This window comes from Borostomias antarcticus, assembly GCF_949987555.1.
Source record: "Borostomias antarcticus genome assembly, chromosome: 6".
NCBI lineage: Eukaryota > Metazoa > Chordata > Actinopteri > Stomiiformes > Stomiidae > Borostomias > Borostomias antarcticus.
This window is the reverse complement of record NC_140239.1, coordinates 24,490,377-24,511,468: the sequence shown is the minus strand read 5'-3', so window position 1 is coordinate 24,511,468 and position 21,092 is coordinate 24,490,377. Positions and strand designations below refer to the sequence as shown.

General features: G+C 54.3%; 2 protein-coding genes across 2 annotated transcripts in view; both read left to right on the top strand.

Annotated features, from left to right (window-relative positions):
- Window positions 1–19,616, top strand: part of mdn1 (midasin AAA ATPase 1) — a 38,780-nt gene extending 19,164 nt beyond the window's left edge. Inside the window, exons 55-102 of the mRNA XM_084439814.1 lie at window positions 61–181; window positions 292–505; window positions 600–843; window positions 965–1,088; window positions 1,188–1,352; window positions 1,453–1,667; window positions 1,812–2,202; window positions 2,351–2,463; window positions 2,941–3,610; window positions 3,755–3,916; window positions 4,035–4,314; window positions 4,458–4,696; window positions 4,810–4,905; window positions 5,050–5,144; window positions 5,369–5,487; window positions 5,606–5,761; window positions 5,880–5,989; window positions 6,115–6,188; window positions 6,662–6,845; window positions 7,053–7,206; window positions 7,331–7,477; window positions 7,663–7,789; window positions 7,897–8,002; window positions 8,112–8,227; window positions 8,346–8,771; window positions 8,912–9,141; window positions 9,310–9,447; window positions 10,025–10,227; window positions 10,762–10,923; window positions 11,083–11,220; window positions 11,315–11,453; window positions 11,557–11,732; window positions 11,833–11,967; window positions 12,255–12,393; window positions 12,483–12,787; window positions 12,868–13,023; window positions 13,792–13,893; window positions 14,115–14,313; window positions 14,502–14,669; window positions 14,792–14,952; window positions 15,083–15,172; window positions 15,411–15,526; window positions 15,698–15,872; window positions 15,976–16,049; window positions 16,166–16,280; window positions 16,444–16,510; window positions 18,068–18,210; window positions 18,363–19,616. Coding sequence (XP_084295940.1) covers window positions 61–181; window positions 292–505; window positions 600–843; window positions 965–1,088; window positions 1,188–1,352; window positions 1,453–1,667; window positions 1,812–2,202; window positions 2,351–2,463; window positions 2,941–3,610; window positions 3,755–3,916; window positions 4,035–4,314; window positions 4,458–4,696; window positions 4,810–4,905; window positions 5,050–5,144; window positions 5,369–5,487; window positions 5,606–5,761; window positions 5,880–5,989; window positions 6,115–6,188; window positions 6,662–6,845; window positions 7,053–7,206; window positions 7,331–7,477; window positions 7,663–7,789; window positions 7,897–8,002; window positions 8,112–8,227; window positions 8,346–8,771; window positions 8,912–9,141; window positions 9,310–9,447; window positions 10,025–10,227; window positions 10,762–10,923; window positions 11,083–11,220; window positions 11,315–11,453; window positions 11,557–11,732; window positions 11,833–11,967; window positions 12,255–12,393; window positions 12,483–12,787; window positions 12,868–13,023; window positions 13,792–13,893; window positions 14,115–14,313; window positions 14,502–14,669; window positions 14,792–14,952; window positions 15,083–15,172; window positions 15,411–15,526; window positions 15,698–15,872; window positions 15,976–16,049; window positions 16,166–16,280; window positions 16,444–16,510; window positions 18,068–18,210; window positions 18,363–18,548 — 8,365 coding nt within the window. The 3' untranslated portion in view covers window positions 18,549–19,616. The remainder of the gene's footprint in view (window positions 1–60; window positions 182–291; window positions 506–599; window positions 844–964; window positions 1,089–1,187; window positions 1,353–1,452; window positions 1,668–1,811; window positions 2,203–2,350; window positions 2,464–2,940; window positions 3,611–3,754; window positions 3,917–4,034; window positions 4,315–4,457; window positions 4,697–4,809; window positions 4,906–5,049; window positions 5,145–5,368; window positions 5,488–5,605; window positions 5,762–5,879; window positions 5,990–6,114; window positions 6,189–6,661; window positions 6,846–7,052; window positions 7,207–7,330; window positions 7,478–7,662; window positions 7,790–7,896; window positions 8,003–8,111; window positions 8,228–8,345; window positions 8,772–8,911; window positions 9,142–9,309; window positions 9,448–10,024; window positions 10,228–10,761; window positions 10,924–11,082; window positions 11,221–11,314; window positions 11,454–11,556; window positions 11,733–11,832; window positions 11,968–12,254; window positions 12,394–12,482; window positions 12,788–12,867; window positions 13,024–13,791; window positions 13,894–14,114; window positions 14,314–14,501; window positions 14,670–14,791; window positions 14,953–15,082; window positions 15,173–15,410; window positions 15,527–15,697; window positions 15,873–15,975; window positions 16,050–16,165; window positions 16,281–16,443; window positions 16,511–18,067; window positions 18,211–18,362) is intronic.
- Window positions 19,617–19,719: 103 nt separating this feature from the next.
- lyrm2 (LYR motif containing 2) lies at window positions 19,720–21,043 on the top strand. The gene is made up of 3 exons (XM_084439571.1): window positions 19,720–19,807; window positions 19,985–20,125; window positions 20,554–21,043. Exons 1-3 carry the CDS (start codon window positions 19,763–19,765, stop codon window positions 20,671–20,673), a joined length of 306 nt encoding a protein of 101 aa, XP_084295697.1. The 5' UTR covers window positions 19,720–19,762; the 3' UTR covers window positions 20,674–21,043.
- The last annotated feature ends 49 nt before the right edge of the window (window positions 21,044–21,092 follow it).

The window sequence follows — 21,092 nt, the reverse complement described above, 5'->3', positions numbered from 1 at the left end:
GAGATGTTCTGTGTTCTCGGCCTGGTGTGTGACCGTCACTGTGTTGTCGTTCTGTCCCAGTGGCCAGCAGGAACTCCAGACGGTGTCTGCCGCTATCCAGACTGTTCTGTCCACCCCAGTCACCGTGGCCACGGCGCTTAAGGGCATCCAGAAGACCCTGGGAAAACCGCTTCCTTTCAAGGTGGAGAAAATATTCAACCATCGGTCTCTACAAGTCATGCACTGCTTCCGTGAGGTCTACGAGGGTCGTAACGCTGTATATTTACCCGTCTCCCTCTCATCCTCCTCCAGTTGGAGTCGGTGGCTGAGTGCGCCTCTCGCCTGAGGGTCCTGTGCAAGGCCCTGGACGTGGGTGACCTGCGACTGGACCGCACCGCTAGCCTGTGGAAGCAGGAGGTCCTCCGCCTCCAGGGAGCCGCTCTGGGCCTGGACACCAAGGAAAGCCTGCTGGAAGCCTGGGGCCTGGTCCTGCTCGCCAACAACCAGCTAGAGCCGCAGAACTCGGGTCAGCCGACGCACACTACTGAGCATTTCGACACTCTCGCGTTTTCCTCTTTCTTCCCCGCTCTTTATGCCACGGCTCCTTTTCCCAATCCCAGGGGTCTTGGAGAGGTTGGTGTCCTGCGTGGAGCAGCAGCAGGCGCACATGACTTCCTGCGGTCTGCTGGAGACTCGCGCAGCCGCGACCGGAGACGGGGACCCGGGGGACAGCGCCCCTCCCAGCAGGGAGGTGTTACAGCAGCTCAGCCGCAGGGCCCAGCTCTGGCCCCTCACGGAGCAGCTGGCCGTGCTCAACCAGCTCCGGCTCAGCGCCGACCTGCTGCGCCTGGCGCTCGCCCAAGGGTAAGGGAAAGGATTATCTCGCCGCGTTCGCGGATTACGTCGTTATTCTCCCCGTCGCCGTTTTTTAAGGCGCACGGCGCGCTATCCGGTGGCGTCGAGTAATGCCGTTGAACTCCCTCAGCGACCGGGATGCGGAGGACAGCATGCGTCGCGAGCTCTCCCAGCACCTGCGCTTCTGCCTCCAGTCCACTCCCATGAACGTCAGTCAGCTCCAGGCCCTCTGGTTCCTCCACAGCAGCGATCGGGTCAGTGAGGAACCGTTTCACTCTTGGCGTCGTTGTTCCTGTCCATTGAAAGTCTTGGTTTTTTTGTGTTGTTGACCGTGATGCTGTTTCCCCTCCCAGCCTTCGGAGGAGCTGCAGTTTGTCTGGTGCGAGCTCCTGTCCGAGGCCCTGGCGACTCTGTGGAGCAGCAGCGTGACCTCTGACCCCGAGCGCTGGCTGAAGTGGGACCCCCTGTCTCCCGAGGGCCAGACGGCAAGCAAGTCATCTGTGGGAGCCGACGGCACGGTACGGCAGCGAACGCAACCGTCCGCTAGAGACCTCTCAGGAGAGACCTCTTGTGTTCGGAAACGAAAGGTAGCTGACCTTCTCTGCGTCCCCCTTCCAGGGTCCTGGTATGCTGAGTAAACCGGTGTGGTCCCGGTGCATGCTGGGAGTCCTGAGCAGCAGCGAGGTGGGGGGCCGCTGGGACCCCTCGGGGATCTCCCTCCTCACGTCCTCCCGGGTCAGCCTGGGCGAGTGGAGGGAGAGGGTCCAGCAGCTCCAGGACGTCAGCGCCCTGCTCTGGAACAACATGGCCATCCCTGCCCTGGCCGAGTACAGGTACGGTAGAGACGCTACTACAAAGAGAATCCCGGACGCTGGGCAGCGTACGCATTTCGATCCGGCGAGGGCTTATGGCGGCCATACTGGATTTTTTTTCATCGAGTCTTCTCCCCCCCCCCCCCCGCCCCCTCGTCCTTCCAGGAGAACCGATGGCAGGCTGCAGGGCGTGGTTCTGCGCCGGCAGCTGCAGAGCATGGCCGACCTGCTGCCGCCCAACCTGCAGGAGGGCTACGCCGAGAGCTGCGAGAACCTGGTGGACAGCCAGGACCCGCTGGCGGCAGCCCAGGAGATCCAGACGGCCCTGCGGGACTCCCTGCCCGCCGGCCTGCTCCCCGAGGGCCTCCTGGACGCCCTGCTCACCGGCCTGCAGCAGTACGTCCAGAACAAGGCCCAGCCCGGCGCCAGCCCGCAGGTGCGCTCGGGGGTGTTCTGGGTCAACATGGGCCTGGTGCACATGAAGGTGTGGACGCCGCAGACCATCTTCGACCCCGCCGTGAAGAGGGCTTACAAGCTAAGCTACGCCCAGGAGGAGGTACGCCTGCCCCCCCGACGATGGTGTTTCGGGGATGGCGCCGCCGTCGTCGTTGACGCGCACGTTGATTTCTCAGCTCCGGAACGGTGTGGTAGTCTCATCCCCTTTGCTTGATATTAACAGAGTATAAACCGCCTCTTTTTCCCAGCTGGCTTTGCTGCAGGAGGAGTGGCGCGGACGCGGTCTGTCTTCCCAGCTGCTGACCGGGGTGGAGCTGGGCGAGAGCAGCACCACCGACGGCTTCCAGCACCCTCGCATCAGGTCAGTCGGTAGCCAGTCTCTCTCCAGACTCAAATGTTACGTTGAATCGCTGCGCTCTGCATACTACATAATAATCTTCCACTTCGCCGCCCAAGCTGGTGTTCTGGGGGCGTATCGACGGGTCAAAATTGAGAGAGTGACAGGTCGTAGCAGCAAATGAGAGACGCTAGCCCAGGTTAGACGGGCGGGGCATATCTATGGGTGGGAAAGTCTGATCGTGAAAGTCGTTACTGATTGGTGTCGCAGGGATTCCTGCGAAACCAACGAATTGCCCGGATTAGAGCACCAGATTTTTGCATGAAGTGCCCCCAGACCCATAGAGAGATCTGCAGAATGCAGAAATGCAGTTAGCGTATCAGCGAAAGAACTCTCACGGTCCGGCGTCGAGACTAGTCGGTAGGTCCTGTGACGACGCACGTAAACGCAGAGCGCGTCGACGCTGACGAGATCCCCCCCTTCGCCCCGCGGCGGCTGCAGGTACCTGTGGATCCGCATGCTGCAGGTGAAGGAGCAGATAGCGGAGCTGTCCAGGAAGCAGGCCTGTCGGCCGAACGAGCCCCAGTACGGCAGGCTCTTCCAGGAGCTGCAGCACTACCTGTGCAGCATCGGGCAGCCGGCGGCGGTGGAAGACCTCCTCTCCCACCTGCTGAAGGCCCTGCAGGGGTCTGGCTCCAAATCCAGGTCGGGGATTCAGGGCCTGCTGAAAGAGGAGGCGGTGTGGCAGGCCTCCCAGCACCGCTTCGCCCAGAGGCTGGCTGAGGACTACCCGCTGTACCCGGATGTGGTGGGTCCGCTGCGCACCGCCATCTTCCAGCTCCGGCACGGCATGAGGCTGCTGGCGTCGCAGGCGGCCTCCGCGCTCGCCCCCGCGCCGGGGCTGCCCAAGCTGGTGTCCTGCCTGCTGGCCTTCCCGTCCACGTCCGCCGCCCTGCCCTCCTACCTGACCAGGGCCGAGCACCTGTGCTCCCGGGCGTGCGCCGACGCCCTGCGCGGGCTGGCCAAGCTGCGGCCCCAGCAGGACCCCGAGCGCGTGGTGCCGGAGCCCTCGGGGCTGCTGCTGAACGCCCTGCTCTACGTGCAGTGCCACGCCCTGGCCACCGGGCGGCTGGGCCGGGACACGCGCGAGCTCTTCAGACACATCTGCCAGGTAAAACTCTCGTCGTCTCCGTCTCGTAGGCCGGCGTGCCGCGCCCTCAGGCGGCGCGCGGGGGTGTTAGCGGATTTACTGACGGTCGGAATCGGTTTGAGAGCGGGTGATGACGGCGTGTCCGAATGTGTCCCCCCGTCCCAGGCCGTGGTGAACGAGTGGGACGAGCAGGAGAGACGCGCCAGGGAGAAGGAGCAGCTGGAGGCCAGTCTGTACCGCCACCGCAGCCGGCTTCACGGGACGGGCCTGAGCGAGGACGAGCAGGAGGAGAGGGACTTCAGGCGCCGCTTCCCGCAGTACGACAAGGTACGACCCTTCAGAGCGCCGTCCGACGTCCGTCTTTTTCCGGCCGTATTAACGCGCGTCTCCTAGTTGGCTTTGCGACCGACGACAACCGATGACAACCTTCTCTTTCGCTCCCCAGGACTTCTCTGACATCATCGCCCAGCCCAGTTTGGAGGGACCGGCGGACGGAGGTATGGAGGAAGAGGAAGTGACCGAGGAGCCCAGCGAGCCCGGCTTCCTGTCCCCGGCCTGTATGAGCACGGTGGTTCAGATCCACCAGCGCCTCTGTCTGGGCTACGCCCGGACGCTCTGGTACCAAAGCAAGGCTCCGACCAATCACAGCAAGGATCACATCAGAGCCCTGGTCACCTCTTATCAGATCACGGCCCCTGTGATGTCACGCTTCTATCACCTCATGGGTGGGTGGCATATCTGAATCATGTCATTTAAAACCTATCAAACATCTTACATTTGTCTTGATATTGAGTGATGAAAACAAGCTTGTTATTGCGATTCGAAATTGTTTTCTCTGTTTGTTTGTTTGTTTGTTTGGTCTGTACAGACTCGGAGATGGACCAGCAGTTGGCCTGTACCCAGCTGCTCCTCAGCACGCTGCTCCAGAACACAGTGCAGGGGGTCGGGGGTTCTGATGGCCTGAGCGTGCAGCCAGACGGGCCCTACGACTTCTACCAGCATCCCAACATGAGCGAGGCCCGCCAGTGCCTGCCAGCGCTGGAGCAGCTGGGCGCGGCCGTCAGACAGAGGCTGGACGAGTGGCCAGAACACCCAGCCCTCGTACAGGTGAGACCCATAACGCCTGACCCATGGGGGTCACGGAACGCTGTAGGGATGGATGCCGAGTTGGGGTGTATCTCATCTTTTTTTTTTTTTTCCCCTCTCTCGTGCGTGTTAAGCTCACGGTAGTGATGGAGAGGATCATGGCGTTCAGTCTGGCCAGCCCCCTGGCAAAGTTCCTGAACGGTCTGGAGATCCTGCTCAGCAAAGCCCAGGTCAGTTCAACTACCGCTTTTCCCCAGGCCTCATAAACTCTCTCTCTCTTTCTCTTTCTCTTTCCTTAACCGTAGATAGCGTATACAGTTTAGGTGTCATATCTGCGGTGCTAACCCCGGTCCCCCTCTCTACATCTCTGCCAGGACTGGGAGAACAACGCCAGTCGCTCCGTCTCTCTGAGGAAGGAGCTGGAGGCCATCACTCAGCTCATCATCCAGTGGAGGAAACTGGAGCTCAGGTGAGAAACAGCAACCCGACCCTCTGCTGGTCACGACTGGCATTGCGCTCAATAACTGTGCTTTTAATTTAGTTTACATTATTACATGTATTTGTCAGGGAACACATACAAAAACATTAATCTCAAACACAAGGAGAAGAGATGCATTGTACCAGATTTAGCTACTAGCCACACGCCATTAAACTGGTCATTAAGCCCAACTCGATTTGTTCCCGGCATCCTAGCTGTTGGTCAAGCAGTCTGGACAACGCCCTCAAGCGCCACACAGACAAATCCACCAAGCACTGGTTCTCTCTCTACCAGCTGATCGAGAGGTACCTGGAGGAACAAAGGATGGACACAGGTAACCAAGGAAACCCTACTAGCCCCGCCCTGCCCTACCGAAAGAACCCTACTGATAATTCTGCGATCTTTAGGGAGAAAGACACGTTTTAATCATCTGCCTCCCGTCTCCTCCCCAGTGGAGGAGGAGGTGGAGCCCCTGTCCCTGTCCTCGGTGTCGTCCACCCTGCAGGCCTACATGGAGGGCTCCACCCTGGGGGAGTTCCACACGCGCCTGGCCATGGTGCTCAGCTTCCACTGCCACCTCCTCCTGGCCCCCAGCCAGCAGGGACAAGGTCCGCCTTCAACCCCCCCCCCCCTTAGTTTATAGTGCTGTTGTTTGATTCTTCTTGGCATTTAAGTTGATTTTTTTTTTTTGCCGGTTGTGAATAGTGTTTATTTCTGGCTTCACAGAGCCTCTCTGGAATCTCCTCTGGAATCTGCACAAATACTACACCCAGTTCTCAGAGGGCATCCAGACCAAACTCAATCAACTCAGACAGCCCATTGAGAAGGAGCTGAAGGTAAGTCGGCCGAACGTTTTAACTGTCGTCTTTTTCCATAAACTAGAGTCTGTCAGTGTTTTCTCATAGATGCCATTATATCATGCCATGTAAAGCCAACTGAGATGCCCCCGTTCCTCATTCAGGACTTTGTGAAGATCTCCAAGTGGAACGACGTCAGCTTCTGGTCCATCAAACAGTCGGTGGAGAAGACCCATCGGTAAGGATCGCTTCGCACGTCCTCGGACGTCCTCACAGCGCAACCGCCGTCCTCCTTTTCGCTCCAGTCCAGAGACCGTTTTAAAACGACCTCTATTCTCGCCCCGCTCAGAACTAGGGATGTTAATAGTTGATCGACTATCAATTAATTGCCGATAATAATTTACTTGAGTAAGATTTGGTTACTCGATTAATTGCTTGTTAATGGAACAGAACTTTTTTGGGGGGAACAAACGTTATCAACGGGATTTAACATGATTTAAGGTCTGACTGCACAAGAGGGCGCCCCGCCATGTAGTGAAGGCTAATTGGGATGCCGGGAAATTTCAACAACACAGCGGAAGAAGACAAAAAAAATGAAGCGAGCAAAGCGCAGTCCGGCGCGGGACGTTCTTATCAATTAACCGACTATCGTTTGTTAAGGTTAACAGTTATCGATTAATGAAATTCCTTGAAATTTGCAACCCTACTCAGAACCCTCTTCAAGTTCGTGAAGAAGTTCGAGGCGGCCCTGAGTGGACCGTGCGCCCCGGCGCTGGTGGAGCAGGGCGGCGACGCCAGCCTGGACAGTGTGGACGCCAACCCAGAAGAGACGCCGCTGCACCGGGTCCACCGGGCCCTGAAGATCGCCCTCCCTGGCAGGGGCAGAGACCTGCAGGTACACGCCAGGTCACCACAGACCGTCAGTCGCACAGAAATTTAGGAGGACATTTGTAAAGACCTTATATTTGAGTATACTGTATGGTTTTAATATTAAAGCCCAGTATGTATGTTTTCGGTCTTTATTGTTTGGACTAGTATGGCGCGCCCCCCTTGTCTCTCTCTCTGCCCGCGCCTGACCGCGTGGTGTGTGTGTGTGTTTCAGAGCGACGCCCCCGAGGAAGGTCATGTCGGGGTAGAGCCCTCGTCTCTCCAGTCCCGCCTCCCCCTCCTCACCAGGAAGATGAAGAAGATGTGCGTCCAGCTGGTGAAGAAGAACCCGCTGCCCGAGCTCTCCGAGGACTTGGACATGTTCACCGGTAAGAGCCGAGGAAACCCGGGCCTAGAAAGAAAAAAGAAAGAAAGAATCCCTTTAGGACTTAAAGAGGGATGACTAGAGTCATCGGCCGGTGTTGATCAAACCTCCGTGTCGTCGTCTTTTAGGTGAGATCATCAGCAACCTGCGCGACCTGCAGAGCTTGACGGTCGACATGTCGGCTGAGAAAGAGAGGCAGAGGTCGGAGGTCAAGCACATCCTCCAGCAGAAACAGAGGGCCCTGTCGGACCTGTTCAAGATGCTGGCGGAGATCGGTGAGTCTCCCGGCCGGCCGGCGTCCTCCACGTGTCTGACCGCAATCAAAACTGTCCCGCTCTCCCATCAGTAATCAGGGTTTTACCCTAGTTAGTCTTCTTAAAGGGCGCTTTTCTCCAAGCGTGCGTAGCGTGTTTTGTGTGAGAGGAGGGGCCATCGCAGTGATGCTCTCTGGCGTCCGCAGGCCTGTCGTACAGGAAGGGGCTGACGTGGAACAGGACGGCCGACCCCGAGGAGACGCTGCATCTGCAGCCTCTGGAGCTCGCCACCGCCCTGTCTGCCGTTAGGACCCAGGAGCAGGCCGAGAACACGTAAGACGCACACGCACACACACACACACACACACGACAGCGGTTCATCCAATATGGCCGGTGATATCGTAACGGGAGTTTCACTGCGGCGGGTTTTTTTTTTCTAGGCTGTTCGCCGAGCTGACAGCGGCCTGGGACGGTTGTCAAAAGTATTTCTACCGCTCGTGGGCGCGGAGGACCACTATGCAGACCGCTCTCCAGAGCGCCGCCAAGGTGAGAAGCTCGACGCCGTCGTTACGCGATCGCGTTCACGCCCCCGGCGTTGTAAAAATCCCACCGAGGGATCTCTAGCTGGGTTTCTGACCTTCTCTCCGTGTTCCAGGAGGTGGGCCTGGGGAACATCGAGCGCTGCCGGGGATTCTCCTCCCACCTCTTCAAGCTCCTCCTCCGACAGAGACGGCGCCTGGCCAAGCTCACCGAGCAGTGGGTCCACCTCAGGTCGGACCCCCGAACTACACCTCGCACCTTTAAAAAAAAACAAAAAAAACAAGCACCCCCATACTCTCTTTACTTTACATCGAGTCGTTCTAATACACGGCTGCTTTTCCTAACGCAGGAGGCTAACGACCAGCGTGCGGGGCATCCAGGCGCACCTCCAGAGCCACGGCGCGGACGAGGGCGGCCTGCCCCCTCAGGGCCCCCTCCGGGGCTGGGTGACCAGGGGCCAGGGTCTGGCCGTCCAGTGCTCCACCCTCCTCCAGCAGCTGTCCTGGGTGCTCCAGTGCTGCCCGGAGAGCGAACACCACCACCCGGGGGTCCAGCAGACCGAGGGGGCCGGCGGGCAGAGGGACCCGGGCCTGAGGTGCCCCACCCCGCTGGCGGCCCAGCGCCAACCCCTCGGCTGTCTGATGAGGAGGGGGGAGCCGGCCTGGTGCCAGCTGAGCCAGCGCGTGGCTGCCATGTCGACCCAGACTCAGGCGCTGAAGGAGGAGCTGGAAGCAGTGGCTCAGCAGGGGGCCACAAAGGGGGCGCTTCACACCTGGTAAGACCCCCACGTGCGAAATAGCGTCGAGCCGACCAGGTTTTCACCCGTTCTACGCTAAAGCGCTAGGTTTAGACCTCTTAACGCAACGATGTGACTGCATCATCCCAAAAACCCTCCTTCACCTCAATCCCCTCCAGGGGCCATTTCGCCACGTGCTGCGCCGGCTTCGACCAGCTGGGCGCCGTGGCGGCGCAGATGCCTCCGGTGGAGCAGATGTTCACCCCGGCCGGCCCAGAGGGCCCCGTCGACGCCCAGCCCGCCCTGGCCAGCAGTCTGCAGTACGTCAGGAGGGAGGTGGAGGCCGGCCTCACCGAGTTCACCACCTGGAAGACCCAGCTGCTCTCGCTGGGACACGGGAGCCACCAAAGTGAGATCATCACACCACCGCGTTCCAAGATCCTGCTGCTGGTCGAGCGCTAAAGTAACGGCGCTCTATTTAAAAAAAGCATGTTTTAAATGAACCCCCCCCTCTCTCTCTCTCTCTCTCTCTCTCTCTCTCTCTCTCTCTCTCTCTCTCTCTCTCTCTCACACACAGGCCGCCAGCAGGTGTTCAGGTCCGAGTTCTCTGCCGAGCTGGAGAGGACGATCAACACGGTGCTGTGTGCCGTCCAGACCCTGGTGAAGAGGAGGGAGGGGGAGACCAGGGGAGAACAGCACGCCGCCACCAAGAGAGGTGAGGAACACGGACATCTGCCGACACGTCACCAACACGCCTGTTTCCGGTCATCAAGGTCGGAGACAGGGGTGACGTTGGGGTACTGACGTTGGGGTGTAGTATTAAGAAATGGCTCCTGGAGAACCAGCAGTGTCAACACTGATCTGTTGTGTGCGCGTGTGTGCGCGCACGCGTGTGTGTGTGTGCACGTGTGTGTGCACGCAGAGTCATTGAGAGTGGGGCGTGTGTGTGTGGCGGGGGGGGTTTATGTAGGGTTTCTACTGTGTGTTTGTAATTGTGTATTGTGAATTATGTATTGTGATTTTTTAAAATTCTGCCATCAACCTGACAAGGGACTACAGATGAAAATTAGCCTGTTGGCTATATCTGGCATATTTACATGTATATATGTATTTATTTTAATGTTTATTAATATGTGCTGTCCCTGTTTTAAATAAATAAACAAACAAACAAACGTTAACCTCCCGGCGCTTGGAAGCAAGATGACGGGGAGTGTTGACACACTAGTATGTAAGCGTAGTGAAGTGGTCTCCTGTTGATGATGTCATTGTCCTGTGGGTTCTGCCTGCTCCAGAGAGCGAGGAGGAGGAGGAGGAGGAGGAGGAAGAGGAGGCAGCAGAGGACTTGCTGAAGCCCGGTCACCTCAGCCGTCTACTGGAGGAGGAGCTGGAGTCTGAGGTGACCGCTCTCTCTCTGGGAGAGGTCAGCACGGCGCTGGAACAGCTGGTGGACAGACTGGCCGCACACAGAGACACCTGCTCTCCACAGCAACTACAGGTACACCAACAACACACACACACACACACACACACACACACACCTGCTCCCCACAGCAGCTACAGGTACACCAATAACGCACGCTAACATACACACACACACCTGCCCTCAACAGCAGCTGCAGGTACACACACTAGGGATGACACGGTGAGGATTTTCGAAGCGTCTGCTCTGCTCTGTCCATGTGCATCATTCTTTGAACGGTTACATTTGAAGAACAACATTCTCACACACACACTGGCTGTGCTCATGTGGAGGGAGTGACAGGAGCAGAGCACACTGTCAATTTATAACTGTAGAGTCCATCAAGTACAGTATACTGATAGAACGTTTTTTTTCATTTGACGAACGTAGGCGCTGATACACGAAAATGTACTAAATGTTTTTAAAAAGCAACACGACAGTGGACTAGTAATGAAACGGTGAATGACCGGTGTATGTCCGAACACTGGTAACACCAACAACCACGACAACACACATTGAACTCCCCCATCTGCGTGTTCCTCCCCTCCCCCCCGCGCATGTCGTGTCCAGGAGCTGAGCGAGGCGTGCGGGCTGCTGGTCCGTCTGGAGCCCATGTTGGGTGTGTACTCCGAGCTGGTCCGCTACTACCTGGCCGTGTCCCTGGGAGCCCACCGGAGCACGGGCAAGCTGCTCTCCGTCCTGGCCGCCATCTTCACCCAGCTGGCCCAGAAGGTAACGTACCGCGGCTCATCCCGAGACCGAAAGCCGGCTGAAATCTTTCTCCCTTTCGCCGCCGCGCCCCCCCCCCGTGTGAGAATGCGTTTCAGAAAAAACGCAACGCGTTTCTTCACCCCTCATCTGTTTTCGGCTGCCTCTCCCTTCCCTCTGCAGGGCTTCTGTCTACCCCAGGAGCTGATGGCGGGCGGAGACGCCGAAGGCGCCACGGAGTTCCATGACTACGAGGGTGGGGGCATCGGAGAGGGAGAGGGCACCAAAGACGTCAGCGACAAGATCGAGAACGAAGACCAGGTGACGCCCGCCGAAATGACGGCGCACGTCTTGCGGATCCTGTAACCGTCCGAGTAGCGTTACTCATGAAGGTGTTCTGCCGTTCGCCCCGTAGGTGGAGGACACGTTCCAGGAGGGTCAGGAGAAGAAGGAGGAGGAGCAGGACAAGAGGGACATCAAGGAGGAGGACAACGCCATCGAGATGTCCGAGGACTTCGACGGCCAAATGCATGAAGGGGACGAGAGAGAGCCAGGTGGGCCGCTCCTCCTCCTTGAACCGGGTCAGAACCGACTGGGGGCGGTCGATTCTCTCGAGCTCGGCTCTCATCCGGAATGTTCTTTCTCGTCCGTGTGCAGGTGAGGATGAGGAGCAGTCGGACAAAGAGGATGAAGAGGAGCTGGATAAGAAGATGGGCGACCTGGGCGAGGGCCAGACGGACACCCTGGACGAGAGGATGTGGGGGGATGATGAGGATGATGATGAGGATGAGGGCAGTGACAAGGAGGAGGAGTCAGGCCAGGGAATGGACCAGGTAGGTGGGCGGGAGGCTAATTCAAGGCCCTTTACTAGAGGGTGCATGCTCACTCGAAGTGTGTGCTTATTCAGGCGCTTGCTTGCGACTTCTGTTTCAGGGTGAATCGGAACTGGTCGCCAAAGACGACAACCTGGACGCGGCGGACCCCAACAAAGACAACAAGAGAGACCAGGACAAAGACCAGCCACTGGACGACGACGAGAAGGAGAAGATCCACGAGCAAGGGGACGAGGTGAGGCTCGGCTTGGAAAAACGTCTCGGATCGCAGGGTGTCATTACTTGAGAAAGTGTGGGAATGGCAGAGGGGAGGGGTGCTGCTTGACTGCCGGCGGTGATGTCACAGTATCTCGAAGATGCTCTATGACTGGGTTCCATGACTGAGTTTCCAAGAAGAAGATCATGGCACTCTTCCATAAAAAAATAAATCTTTATTCTATAACGTACTTTTTTTTTGTGGGGGGGGGGGGCTCACTTGAGAAAGTGTTTTTGCGTTCTAACCGCGCTGATTCTGTGTCCCAGCGTGAGTTCGATGAGAACGAGGTGGACCCTTACCACGGGAAGCAGGATAAGAAGCCAGACCCCGAAGCCATGGACCTGCCTGACGACCTCAACCTGGACCAGGAGGACGACCAGGCCGGCGACGAGGGCGAGGGAGATGGTGAGGGCTCAGGGGTCAAGGGTTAACACTGGGGTTAACTGGTCTCTCAGACAGAACCTAATCGAGATTTTGACTGTCCCCCCCTCCAGAGGAGAATCCTTTAGACATAGAGGAGAAGCCCATGGATCTGGACGGGAAGGAGGGAGGAGAGAAAGATGGAGAGGAGGAGGAGGGAGCGGAGGAGATGGCCGAGGACGGGCCAGGGGAGGAAGGCGGCGAGGAGCCGAAGACTGAGGAAGAGGGGGAGGAGGGAGGAGCAGAACAAACCAAGGATGACAAAGAGCCCGGGGGAGTAGAAGAACAAGAGGAGGAGGAGGAAGAGAAGAAGGAAGGACAGGAGCCGGGCAAGGAGGAGGATCAGGCAATCCCCACGGACAAAGGCCAGAAACCAAAGGTAGTTTTTACCTCTCCTTTCACACTCACACGAAACGGCGTGCGTGCATTTCCTAACACCACCCCTCTTCTGTCTTACAGGAGGAAGAGGAGGGGACGGGTGAGGATGAAGAGCAGCCAGAGTCGGCCGAGAGGAAGGAGCACAACACGGACGGTCAGACCGGGGAGGACAACGTACAGAGTGAGACAGCCGTGGAGCTGGCGGGAGAGGCGTCTGAGAGAGACCAGGCGAAAGAGGTACGGTACACTCACTAGGGTCCTCAAAGAAATATTCGAACTTCGACTAGTCGTAGACTCTGGGGAAAAAATGCGCAATCGATCATAAAAATGTCGATTCGATTAGTAGCGTGCGTCACACAGCCTCCCGGGTCCCACCCTATCTTCTAATTACGCTAGTCATTCTTTTCAACATGGCCATAAAACAGCCAAGCAAATATATCTACAGTATCTACTGTATTTATCTAAGTGGCAAGGAAATACTTTACTTCCTTAAGATCGGAGCGTGTCTTCTCGGCAGCCGGCAGGCAACATTGTAAACAAGCACTGAATCCGATCAAGTGGACCGGATATTCCTCTGGTTTTGTTTTCAGGTGTATAGGCCTAATAAAAGGACCCTGTCTGCACTAAATGTCACCCATGTTAACTGGGAATTACTTGAATACTTGAATCCTGTGAACACAGAGATGGACATGAAATATTAGTGCAGTTGGTGTTTGTTCTTGACAATTACGGTGAGCGCCCTCTTGTGGTTAGAACTGGTGCTGGCCAGTTCCATTGTGTGTGTCATTTTCTATGCTAAATTATATAATACCAATAATCGAATATATTTGATTTTCAGAAAATATTTAAAAGGGAAAGTCGAGTATCATTTCTGAGCTCAGTTGGCAGCCCTAACACCACACACGCATACATATACACACACACACACACACACACAGATACACACCACCCATAATTGCTTGACACGGCAGGTGCTTCAACCTCTTGTTATCGTGTCTCCCACAGGAGCATGGCAGCGGAGCAGCTGATGCCAATCAGTCAGAGGGCCACGAGTCCAAGCTGACAGCCAGGATGTCCTCCCAGAGACAGAGCCAGAGCAAAACGCAGGTACGAGTGGTCGAGGTGAAAGGGCGACATTGGGTTTAGAGAAACATGAATAAAACCACACTGCAAGTTTTCTCTCTCGGACCATAAACCCCTCCCCGTCCTCCTCCCCTGTCCTCCTCCCCTGTCCTCCTCCCCTGTCCTCCTTACCTGTCCTCCTTACCTGTCCTCCTTACCTGTCCTCCTCACCTCTCCTCCTCACCTGTCCTCCTCCCCTGTCCCAGAGCTTCAAGAGGAAGCCGGGGCGGGCGGACAACGAGCGTTCGACGGGAGACTACAACGAGCGCGTCAACAAGCGGCTGCGCACGGCGGAGAGCAGCAAGGAGCGGACGCCGGACGCCAGCCAGCCGCAGGTCCAGCAGGAGTCCGACCTGTACGAGCACATCAGACAGGGAGAGACGGCCTACGACGCGCAGACATACGGTCAGCCACGCCCCCGGAGCTCAGGGGTGCACCGCACAGTACACGATGTAACACGAGAGCTCGTACGACGGCCTGCTCGAATGATATCGGGGGAATCCAAAATTAAGTAGCCACTCTGGAGGAAGTCGTTCTCACGCAACGACGACCGAAAGCTAACCGAGCCCCCCTTGACCTTGTGTCGTCCACAGATGTGGCCAGCGCAGACCAGCAGAAACCGGCCGGGGCACCGCAAGGCTCGGACGACGAGGACGATGACGTCGCCATGGATACGGGGGAACAGGAAGAGGACCTGCAGGCGGTGGAGGCTGAGGAGCTGAAGCCAGAGCAGCTAGACTCTACCAGAGGAGCGCAGAAAGGTGCTCTATCCATCGCCCTCGTCATCTCCCCCGTAGACAACGGCTCCAGCGTGACTTGAGTGTGTGTGTGTGCGTGTGTGTGTGGGGCCACCATCACCTTTTTGACGTCTTCCTCTCGGTAGGTCTGGACAGGGGAGAGGCGGAGACCCAGAGGCAGGGAGAGGAGGAGGAGGAGGAGGAGAGGAGGAGAGACGGACAGAGACCGGATGACGAGGAGAGGCCGGAGAGGAGCACAGAGTCCACCATCCACACAGTCCCTGACCTGCTGATGGACACGCTTCAGGTACCGGCAAGCTGAACAAATGCCAGCGAAGGCTCAGTATGAGAGAGAATGATCCTGGTGCGGTTTGTATCAGACGAGCTGATCGAACGTGTGTGCGTTTGTGTGTGTGTGCGTGTGCGTGTGTGTCCAGCAACCGGTCCGTGACCCCGAGGAGCTGAGGAGGGAGATGGAGCTGCAGCTGGAGGCTTGGCAGAAACAGGCCCCAGGAGCCCAGGAGGAGGTACGGTGTTCACCCCCCCGATAGACCCAAATAATATTCATTACCACTCCTGCACAGTACCTCACACTAACATGCTACTTCCCCATTCTCTATCTCTGTCTCTCTCTCTCGCTCTCTCTCTCACTCTCGCTCTCTCTCTGTCTCTCTCTCTCTCGCTCTCTCTGTCTCTCGCTCTCTGTCTCTCTCTCTCTCTCTCTGTCTCTCCCCTCTCCGTCGCTGGGTTGTCCCGGTGTACCAGGAGAGCGCAGCGGCGGCCATGTGGCACCAGTACCAGACGCTGACCTCAGCCCTGTCCCAGCAGCTGTGCGAGCAGCTCCGCCTGATCCTGGAGCCCACGCAGGCCGCCAAGCTCAGGTCAGTCCAGGACCCAGCTATGACCCGACTACGGCCGCAGCGAGCCCCACAGTCTCTGAGCTCCGCGGTCTAAAGCGGATATAAAAAACGCCCACGGAAGCTACCTATGATCACACCGCTGCGAGGTGGCTGTCGAGCGAGCTCATCTCCTCTGTCTTCTTGTCATCGCAGAGGAGACTTCCGCACGGGCAAGCGTCTGAACATGCGGAAGGTGATCCCCTACATCGCCAGCCAGTTCCGCAAAGACAAGATCTGGCTGAGGAGGACCAAGCCCAGCAAGAGGGAGTACCAGATCTGCCTGGCCGTGGACGACTCCTCCAGCATGGTGGACAACCACACCAAACAGGTAGGTGACCCCCAACCCCCACCCACCCCCCCGACGGCGCCTCGCGATGCCTCGTCGGCGTCTCGCCCAAAGCCTAACGTCTTGTCTCCCGTGTGCGGCGCAGCTGGCCTTCGAGTCCCTGTCGGTGATCGTCAACGCCCTCACTCTCCTGGAGGTCGGCCAGGTGTCGGTGTGCAGGTGAGCGGACGGCTTGGTTGGTTTTGTATGGATACCGATATCAGGTGATAATGTTATTGTGATCCCCGGGCAGCCGGCTGACCCGTACGAACACGTTCCTCCGCCCCCCCCGTCAGTTTCGGAGAGAGCGTGCAGCTGCTTCACCCGTTCCAGCAGCAGTTCAACGACCAGTCGGGCGCCAGGATCCTGAGGCTGTGTCAGTTCCAGCAGAAGAAGACCAGGATAGCCCAGGTGGGGAAATCCGTCTTCCATTTTCTGTTTTCTTCGGATCCTTTCACGAATTGAATCTCTCAATTTTCCCCACTATTATACTGGTATATTTTTGTAAGAGATTTGTTTCACAATAAGCCGCCTGTTCTAGACTGACGTCCGTAGTGTGTTCTCGTTCCGGCAGTTCTTGGAGACGTCAGCCAACATGTTTGTTGCGGCGCGGAAGCAGACGCCCGGAGCCATGAACAGAGGTACAGATGTGCTGCTGGCTGCTGCATCTCCCAGTATTCGTACCCACAAGCTCACTATCCATCATCCATGTTTTTGTCCTTTATTATTGGCTGCTTGTAATTACTACGCTTTTCAGCTTTTCAGAGTAATAAACTGCCTACATTTTGGTGGGAGTTTTCATGGGGGCTAGAAAGCTCATTACTCCCTGACAGTGTTGGACATGTTACTGAAAAGTAGTAGTAAAAAATACCATTACTAGTTACTTATTTTCAAAAGTAATTGAGTTACTTTACAAATAACTGCATATAAACAGTAACTAATTACTAGGGCTTGCTTGTTTTGCGTTGGAGTGTCTCCGTGTCCTTGGTCAGCGACGCTAGCACTGGGGTCTTTACATTAGCTTTGTAGAATCGTGTTATTTTACTAGGTGCTTGTGAAGATTATAATTACTATTCTTTGATGTGGAGAAAGTTCACACACCTGCACATAGACTACACTTCTGTGTATGCTAGTGATTGAGTAATTCATGGTGCTACCTTACCTTAAAGCAATTACAAGGAGTTTTCAGTTTGTGTTGATTTTTTTTTGTGGCACCTGTGGACAAAAGCAGTATAGTTTTCCCGGAAAGACGACTGCATTTCCCATGAGCACCACTGCTTCCTGTCGTTAAGATCTCTCGCCTAGCGCAGCATTTGTTTTGGATGACTAGCGAAATACACTACTTGTCAGGATGGCTAGCGATGAGGTTAACCGATCATTTCATCGTTTCTGGACGACACGACCAGCCGAGCAGATATCTATAGAATAACTACATAGAAACAGCAAATTTTCTCGCTGATGACCGCATTTGTTAATGTAGGTAATTTAGCTGTATCAGTATTAAAATTAGACTCTTTTATACACCTCGTACTTGCTTTAAGCTCAGGTGACGTTGAAACATAGCATAAATCTGTTGTCTGCGGTTTTCACGTCCATTTCGCAACACAAAAGTAACTAGTAACTAGCCCATTTAAAATTCTGTAACAGTGTTATTAATTTGGAAGAGTAATTAGCTACATTACTAGTTACTGCCAAAAGTAGTGGAGCTACAGTAACTAGTTACTCCCAACACTGCTCCCTGACCTCCAGTAATGAGTGAACACATATTCATGAATGCCCGCTGATTGAATTCACTTCTGTGCCTTTTGAGTCTGTGGACCATGTTATGGTTGTATCTGATGTCCAACAAACAATACCTGCCTGGAGCAGTGGGAGAGTAGGGGCCTACGAGGGCAGAGCCAAGTCCTTTTATTCTAAGCCAGGGTATTGTCCCCTGCTACAGTGGCCCACAGTGAAGCTGACATTTCCTCTTAGTGGAGCATCAGTGCGGATCAGTGTAGAGCTGGTATCCTACTCCCTCTGAACTCCCCGTGAGCTGGCTCAGACACCCAGAGGCCTGTAGCTAGACCCCCAGAGGCATTGTGGGACGTACAGTGTAAGCTGACCTTCCTCTCTCTCTCTCTCTCTCTCTCTCTCTCTGCATCTCTCTCCATATCCCCCCACCCCGCCCGCCTCTCTCTCTCTCTCTCTGTGTGCAGAGACGGCCCAGCTTCTGCTCATCGTCTCGGACGGAAGGGGGCTCTTCCTGGAGGGTAAAGAGAGGGTCACGGCAGCGGTGCAGGCAGCTCGCGGTGCCAACGTGTTTGTCATCTTTGTGGTGCTAGACAACCCCAACTCAAGGGTAACGGACACTCATCGGCTTACACCGTAGACACCATATGAAGCATGAAATATCACACGATGTTAACAATTAGAGATGTCATTTTGGGTGATGAAACCCCAATGAAAGTTGAATGCACTTGAACAAAACCACCTCTGATGTGTCCTCTGCAGGACTCCATCCTAGACATCAAGGTGCCCATTTTCAAAGGCCCGGGAGAGATGCCGGAAATCCGCTCCTACATGGATGAGTTCCCCTTCCCCTTCTACGTCATCTTGCGGGACGTCAACGCCTTGCCTGAGACCCTGAGCGACGCGCTGAGGCAGTGGTTTGAACTCGTCACGGCGACCGACCAGTAGGCCAGCGAGAAGCCATCCCAGGTGGCTGCACCCAACTGCACAAAGCCACTCTGCTGCTAGCCTCCCCACGTGAACTCAAAACTCGGACTCAAAAGACGGACATGCCGCTGTACATGTGCCTTTATTTTTTTTATTTTGACTCTAATTTTAGTAGACTCTGTAGAGTTCGATGGCAACCTCTGCTGTTTCGTCTTCGTCATCAGGGGTATTCTGGAAGTTATTTTGTAATGTAATAAGGATTGCTGTAACTTGCACGTCTCTAAAAAACGATAGAAGCAAATGTGATTCTGTGTGAAGAACCTCAGTGAAGAGAAGGTAAATACCTCTTTCCTCTGTACTATATCCCCCCTTCATGTTGTATGGATGTTTCAGTGTTACATTGCTCATCTTCTGTTTAAATGTGAACACATCAACTGAAAATGGAGACTGACAGGAGCTGAGAATATTTTGTTTTTCATACAGTTTGTAAAAGAAGCACCACCCCTTCATGGCAAACCATAAGCAAAAAGAATAAAATAAGCATGTTAAAGTGGTCTAGATACAATTGAAATAACCTAAAAAATGTGCCTTGAAGAAATATTGCATCTCATTGTACACCATGTTCTCAAAAGATCAGCTGTTTTCTTTCAGTAAACGGTTATGGGCCCAAATTTATCATTCTAACCAAATGTGAGGCCTCACTATCGCTTAACATCTATGTAAAGGTCAAGGTTTTTAGAAATCCAGTTCTTATGCACTTTGAAGCACAAGGACTGCTAATACCAATTTTGATAAAGTTCCCAATAACCCATTTTCTGGTCAAGAAATATGATTTTGATATTGATATTGAATCAATGATATTGATTTCATCAGTTTGACTTCTGTAGGAATGGAATTAGTAAATTCCATTGCTGTTATCACAAAGAATAGTGCTGTATTATTAAAAATACAGAATGTGCATTGAAATGTTTATCACCAAGGTGTTTTGTAGCGTGGACATGAATATAATCAAGCGTAGATTAAATTCAAGGAAGTTGTTTCTTCATACCATCCATCAATTAAATAATGTCATTACACATGATAATAAAATGTCCCAAAAAACAAGTTTGTAGTTCTTCGTACCACTCCAGCCCACAAGAGGGAGGCATAACTATACTTAGTTGGATTGTCTTCCTTGACATAAAGAGACTAGCTAGCTTGTTAGCTAGCTCTGCAGGAGACGTTTATTTCACATCATGGCCACTTCAAGGTTACTACCTGCAGCCCTTTCATTGAAACAGGTAGCTAACGATCTTAAAATACAATTATTCATCTCCGAAGCCATATACCCTGAAAGTAGAGCTCATTCAGCACGTCTTGTCACGCTGCCAGTCTGCAGCTACAGCTATCTTGTAATTTATGCTTGCTACGTTAGCCGGCTTGGAGATTAATGTTGATTATCTTGCTTTCTTGGGCAGTTTTTACAGAGGCAGAAAGTCATACGTCTGTACAGAAACATGTTGAGGACCATAAGACAGGTGCCTAACGAGGGAGACCGAAAATACCTGAAGGACTGGGCAAGGGACGAGTTCAAGAGAAACAAGAATGCCACAGACCAGGTGAATCCATGAAGTCATCATCATCATAGAAGTTTGCTAGTTTATCCAACTTTTGCTAGAATAGAATACAAAAGTGTATTTGCCATATATAACCAGTACAGGTACATTGGAATTCTTGTAATCGCTTGTCTTTACAATATCTGCACTAATCCATTAAAGCTCCTAGTTCTCAACTAGACGTCCCCAATCTGGCAATCGTGGATGACTGTAACCGTAATACCGTAATAGAGGCGCCACAATTATTAAAATTCAAGTCCAATTCATTATACAGTTCTACAGAGTCAATTAGTCAATCTTGTATTTTGTTGTCTATAGGGGTTGGGGGGGGGGGGGGGGGTCGTCTAATGGATCATGAGGGTGGGGGGCTATAATCAGTCTTTTCTGAAATTTTGCTTGGTGGCTACTAATGCATATTTCACTTACCCCAGGACGCCATCCGAATGATGATCACACAAGCAAACAATCATCATGAAGAGCTACAGACATCCCTTGCATTGGCCGGTGTTCCGGCAGGAGCTGACGTTAAAGCGGAAGAGCAAGTGACATGAATTCAGTTACTTGAGTTGATTCACCCTATTTGAAGTGAATGGGTGAAATGCTTATCGATGGGGGGGGGGGGGGGGCTTTGGTACTCTGCTGGACTTAGGATGTGTTGATTGGAGTCAGCAGGGCTAGGACGTACAGTAGGACTCTACATACCATGGATGCACCATGGCCTTCATGCCAGGGCAACGGCTGCACCAGGACCCCTCTCCAGTCCAACTCATTGGCTTTTGTTACCCCCTTTCTGTCCTATACACAGTGTGATTTGATTTGAAACTTGCTCTCATAAAATCTCTCCTAGTCAACATTTGGTCAAATGTCTGTTGTAGCCTTCAACATGTAGCCTGCCAGTGTGTAAGTTTAGATATCTTGGAGAGTACAATTACATTTACCAGTCATTTAGCAGGCACTTTTATTCAGAGAC